At 36.7% G+C, this 6,230-nt stretch overlaps 1 protein-coding gene across 6 annotated transcripts in view; it reads left to right on the plus strand.

Moving 5' to 3' along the window:
* The window catches only part of USP32 (ubiquitin specific peptidase 32), an 84,173-nt gene extending 80,232 nt beyond the window's left edge, over positions 1–3,941 (plus strand). For 2 of the 6 annotated variants that reach the window (XM_072882182.1, XM_072882187.1), the window contains exons 32-34: positions 96–550; positions 856–948; positions 1,490–3,941. In XM_072882182.1, the coding sequence (XP_072738283.1) occupies positions 96–550; positions 856–948; positions 1,490–1,663 (722 nt within the window). In that variant the 3' untranslated portion in view covers positions 1,664–3,941. The remainder of the gene's footprint in view (positions 1–95; positions 551–855; positions 949–1,489) is intronic. The other 4 variants (XM_072882184.1, XM_072882186.1, XM_072882183.1 and 1 more) reach the window with 3 other exon arrangements.
* The last annotated feature ends 2,289 nt before the right edge of the window (positions 3,942–6,230 follow it).

The raw sequence follows: 6,230 nt of genomic DNA on the forward strand, positions 1-6,230 counted from the left end.
CTCATTAGTTGTACTGAAACAGTGTTTTTAATATTTGGCTATTCAAAAAAACACTTTAAAAAAAATCTGGACTATGTGTTTACTTATCTTAGTAGTCCACATGTTTTCTGTTTCAGCATCTCCGTCTTTGGGGAGGAAAAGTGGAACCAGCTGTCCTTCAAGTAAAAACAGTAGCCCAAATAGTAGCCCAAGGACTTTAGGAAGAGGTAAAGGGCGTCTGCGGCTACCACAACTGGGTAAAAACAAACTGTCAAGTAGCAAAGAAAATTTGGATGCAAGTAAAGAGAATGGTACTGACCAGGAACAGAGATTTACTTCTGATCAAGGTGATGCTCTTACCAGAGGGCAGATTTTGGGTGGTAGCCAGAGTGACCTATATACTGCTCAGGACAGTGAGATGACTCTAGCTAATGGATACATCTGTGAGCAGAATGCATATAGTAATGGCAGTATCAACGGTCAAATTGATAACCACAGCGAGGATGATATTACAGATGACCAAAGAGAAGAAGTATGTGTTAACCCTATTTACAATCTATATGCAATTTCGGTAAGTTGACTTTTTTTTATGCAAGTAAACTATCTTTATGTGGCATTGTTTTGACTAAATGCATTTACTCTATTGTTTTCATTACAAAAAGGAGGGATCTATTGAGAAGGAGAACAAAGTAGAGCCATTGTCAGCAAAATAAATTTGCCATAAAACCGAGTACAACTGAAAAGTATATCTCTGCATAATGTTTTGTCACTCACTTAAAGATCATGAATTTGTGAACCATTTGTGAACCATTTGTTCTGTGAATTCTGAGATTTGATGTCTGATCCAGAAATTATTTTCTTCTTTGTTTTCTTCAGTGCCATTCAGGAATTATGGGAGGGGGTCATTATGTCACTTATGCCAAAAACCCGAACAACAAGTGGTACTGCTACAATGACAGTAGCTGTAAGGTAAATCATTTATTTTTGTAGCTAATAATTCTTGTCTTGCTTACCTAGTGCCCCAGAAATTTACATCTTGTGACAACTGTTCTTTTAAATCATGAGCATCTCAAAAGTCGCATTGGATAAATATTAAAATTGTTAACTGAAATTGTACCAGAGATTTTTTTTTTTTCAATTTAACATCTGTTCATCACCTGCTATCATGGTTAAGGAAAGGTGCTTATTTCATACAAAGATGGAAAAATTACTAAAAATGGAAGTCCAAGAATATTTTTTTTCATGATCCTAGCAGTTTTGTATTCAAGAATTTGAATAGAAATTTGACATTTCTAAGTATTTGCATTTATCACAGTAAAATTTGTCATACTTTTCAAGCAAATAATGGAGCCTGATAACTGTAATAAGGGAGACAGAAAATGGGATTCTTCTTGTTGTAAACAGCCAGTTAAAAATACTGTTTCTAGGGCAATTGCATGTATTTTAAGTTCAGTGACAGTAACACAATTGTCCCGTTGCGTATTTCAGAACATGTTTTTCTCTTTTGCAGGAATTGCATCCCGATGAAATCGACACCGACTCTGCCTACATTCTTTTCTACGAGCAGCAGGGGGTAGACTATGCACAATTTCTGCCAAAGATAGACGGCAAAAAGATGGCAGACACAAGCAGCATGGATGAAGATTTTGAGTCAGATTATAAGAAGTACTGTGTTTTACAGTAAGCTGATGATCTTCTGTGGACTGTTTTGAGAATGTGAGGGATAACATCCTGAAACTTACATTTGGCAAAAATGTTATTGAAACAGATAACCTAAGTGTAGTTATTGTACCCTGTGATCTGAAAGCACAAAAAGAAAACCCTAATCCAATAGCAGTTAATATAAAGATAGTATTGTTTTGTTCTGTTATCTCACTACATGCTCTAAACATTTCTGATGTTAGACATCAGGCTGAGACTGCCATTGGCCTTTAAATAAAATGGTTTGAGAAAAGCCAACTAGGACCAAATAAGAGCTAAATTAAATAGTCCAAATAAGAGCTAAACAAAGTAGTGTAGAGTTTACCAACTGTTCTAACAAACCCCTAAGGCGCTCTCTAGGTTTAAGATAATGGGGAAAAAAAATTTGTAGTGTTGTCTTTGGACAACATGATATTGCTACCTCCTTTCTCCTGCAGTTTTATTGCATTTTATTGGCAAAACAGGGAAAGCAAGAGAATGAAAAGTGCACAAATTTAAAGAATGAACATCAAGAGTAGGAGACGTTTCCAGTTTTGCCGCCACTAGTGTGTGTCAGTTGCTTTCTTTCTGTATGTTGGGAGCACAACCAAATCATAATTTGAGAAGAGATTAATTTCTACACTTGAATGGTTTATTATAATTGTGTTTTCTCCACGTGTTGGCTGTGCAGATCAACATGTTTCAGGAATGGCTTTTCTGCCTGAAGGGTGCTATCTCAAACTTTTGAGATGCCTCAAGAAGAAGCTTCAGGTTGAAGAGAGTAGTTGTGATTACACGCATGGTGTCTTAAAATGTGCACATTGCACAAAATGTTCCCAGCTTTTGGAAGGAAAGATGCAGCTTATGTTTCATGACTGGTGTTGCTTTTAAATTTGCACTTTTAAAAATTCGTATACTTAAATTCAAAAACATAGTTTGTTTTTGTTGTTGTAAGGGCTCTGGAGTGAATGGCTGTGAATTATCCACTGTGTATTTCAAACAAATAAGAAGCTGTGGCTGTCAGGTAGCTATCGTAGCATTCATGGATGGTTTTATAAATTGGTTTCATAATTTAATGGAGTTTCTTTTTTTGAAAATTTAGTTTTCAAATTTTCTTTTTTGCAACAGATTATGCATATACTTGCAATTAAACCAGAATTGCTTTCCGTGCCCTTGCAACATGCTCTTTTACGTCAACGGGCTTATTGCATGAAGGAAGGCATGACTGAGTCTTAGCAGAGACTGGAAAAAAGAGGGTTATTTTTTTGAGTAGGCATTTCTTTAAACATTTTCAGTGTTAAATTGTTTGCATATCTGAATGAAGATAAGAGTTTCACTCTTTGGGCCTTTTGTTCTTCAGCTGAGTCTAAGCAGCTTACTAATTTTGTCATATGTCATCTTCCAAATTCTTTAGATTTTGTATGTTCACTAACAAAATTGATACTTACACGGTTGATCTCTGAAATAAATGTTTGGATTCATTTTAATGTGTTTTACAAGAATGCCAAACCTACGAGTAAGTTTGTAATTTCCAGAAAGATCTGAGTTTTATCCATTTAAGAAATTATATCAGCTGGTCTTGCTGTCTTTACTCAGGCAAAAACCTCCTTGCCTTTGTTGGAGGTCATGCCTCTTCGAGGACAGCCGATTGGTTCCAAAATAAGTATTGTCTTACACGTAAAGTGTTGCTCCCTATCCTATATGGCCTTTTATCCTTAAAGTGGTCTAAACATTGAGACTGAAGAAAAGCAAACATGACTTGTGAATTTCTAGGTTAGAAGCTTTTTCAATACCCATTTGTCTACTCCTCCCTACACAAACTCCATGAAAAGTGAAAGATTTTCAACTGATTTACTTTAAAATGTTTTATTTAAGCAGGTAGCACAATCTACTAATGTTATTTGATCTTCTGTGTTTGTTACATTGGTTGTAATTAATTTTTTTAAATTAAATTAATTCATGAATTAGTAGTAAATTTATTAAGTTAACTATTAACTACATTCACTTTGTAAATTATTGTATAAAACTTATTGACAATGCACTGACTTTAGAAAGATGTTAATGTACATAAATACGTTGTAAATAAAATAGTGTTGATGTACTGGAATATGAGCTGTATTAAAAAAAGGTATCGGTAATTGTATATGGAGTGAACATGTTTATCTGTAACTATATTATTCAAACAAATTAAATACTGTGGATGCAGATGAAGTGTCACTTCTTGTCAGATAATTTTTAGTAGCTGGTTTCCTGCTTTGAAGTTTCTGTGCTGTTTTCATTAAGCTTAAATGGATTTGGAACGTGTGAGTAAGCGTACAGCAATTCTTTGCAGTTTGTCCAGCATAGCACTTAGTTCTAAGTACCAAGGTATTTCAGCTCTTCTAAGTTTTGTTTTGAGGTTATTTTAGTCTTCCTTTTAAGAGCATTCTGTTCAGTTTTTGAGAATTAGTCCATTTAATTCTGTTTAAAATGTGTGCTTGTGTACATGAGGGAGAGTGAGACTTTTCCTTCTTACAAATAAGTCTGAAGAACTAGGGCACTGAACCACATGAATTCAGCGGTTCTCACGTTTTGCCATGGTGTAATTCCGATAGATCTGAAGTGAGATCAGTGATGACTTAGAAGCACAGTGGCTGCATGTGGGATCCCTTCTCACCTGCCCTTGAGAATCCTTCTGCAGGTTATTAAAGCGGGGAAAAAAAATTAAATGTCTTTTTAAATATTTAATTGCTTCATTTTTGTATGTGTACTCGGACAATTAAAACTCGAGCTGTAATAATTTTATTCCAGGTTCTCATGCTGTGGTAAATAAGGCTCCTTTTGAATTTAACAGAAAAGTAGGTAAAAAAAGGCTTTGCTTCACAATGTTCCAGAAAGAATGGGATTATAAGAAAATCGTGCAACGATTTCCATCATTGGAGGGTTTGATAGGAAGTTATGAGACAAATCTTTTAATGGCACGCGCTGAATTTTTGCTTTCAGCTGGACCCGGGGCAGTGCAACGGTGCTCACAGCCACGCGGCGGCAGCGCTGCCCGCCTCGGCTGCTCTGCGAGCAGAAGCCTGAATTCGTGTTTCATAATGTGCGCTCACGAAATAACTCGGTTTTAACCTGTTAAAATGGGAAAATAAAACAAAGTTACTCTGCAGTGGGAATCATCTGCACATTGCTTATTAGCACAGGGCTTCGCCTCACCAGGAGGAACAATTTCTGAAGTTAAAGTTTTTTGCGTTACAATGGAATCTGCAGAAAATGACACTTAGGAATTCTGTGCGTAATCGTTTGTTTAATTGTTCTTCTATAATTGATCCATAGGCATCTTAGTTCAAGCAGAATATCAGTTTCCATCAGAGGGAAACAGCGCTCTCAACATATGATTCACACAAAAGACACAGAAGCAGAAGGAAAGATGCATGTTAAAAAAAATAAATATAGTTCATAATAACAGGCCGAGAAATCATGTGTCTGTACTGCTCGCGCGTAGATGCCTGGCTGTCCCCAGACAGCAGTTTGCATAGGGGGAGAATGAAGCTGCTACATTCGCCAGCAAAGGAAATTCTTTCCTGTAGCTAAAGGAAGAGTCATATGCTGTAGCACAGGCGGTCATCATTTCCTCGGATGTTGTTTTGTAACCTGTGAAGTCTGTAAAAATACAGAATAACTTGGGATGGAAAAAAGGAGGTCATCTGCTCCATCTAAATGTTGAAAGTACGCCTCCATTCACGTATGGTAACAGTTCCCTGTATTGTGGCTGTGGTCAATACAGAGGGTGATGTGTTCGGTTACATTTTATTTTTCTTGGCAAATGTGCCACTAGGTTTCTTTTCTTTAAGAGCAGAAAAAACTTGACGCCATCCTGAAGCCCACTTTCTGGTACTACCTGCAGAAATAAGATGGAGTTTTATGTAAACAGAGACTAAGAAAAGGCTTTGTAGGAAGATACGCTTCGTCGTGAATCCAAATAACTGTGAGGTTAATGCTAATGGCAAAAAGTCCTTGGGAAAATTTTGCACAGGATACAAACTGAGTTTAGCAAGGTAAATTCTGCTGGAGATCGGGCTCGTTTGATGTGTTACTGCAGTGGAAGCAGTCCCTGCGTGTGTCAGATCCTAACACCGAGATTTAAAAAGGAAAGGAAGAAAGAGAATATTTGAGGAAATATTGGGGCTTTTTACTCAGAGTTGAATATGCGATTTCTTCTAGAATCTTTTCTGTTCATGATGCACATCTTTGTTGATACTATTTTAATATATGCCAGTGTACTTTAGATGTATCCTACTGCTAGGTAGGGCTTGAGGCTAACAAAGCGGGAAGTCAAAGGCAAAAATCTTTCACTTAGTCACTGGAGGGGTATCAACTCAGAGAAACATACAGGAGTGCGAGGTCAAAATTGATCGTGCTATTGCTTGGACACGTGCCCTTGCAGATGGATTGCAATTTAGAAGTAAAATAAAACTTCAGGAGGTGAATCCAGTTGTTGGTTCATGGAATTTCTGAAAAGAACGGAAACCATAACTCCAATAACTGATAAGCAGCCTGTACCTAAACTGTATTTTCATCTGAAACTCTTC

This window comes from Ciconia boyciana, chromosome 17, assembly GCF_034638445.1.
Source record: "Ciconia boyciana chromosome 17, ASM3463844v1, whole genome shotgun sequence".
Classification (NCBI taxonomy): Eukaryota; Metazoa; Chordata; class Aves; order Ciconiiformes; family Ciconiidae; genus Ciconia; species Ciconia boyciana.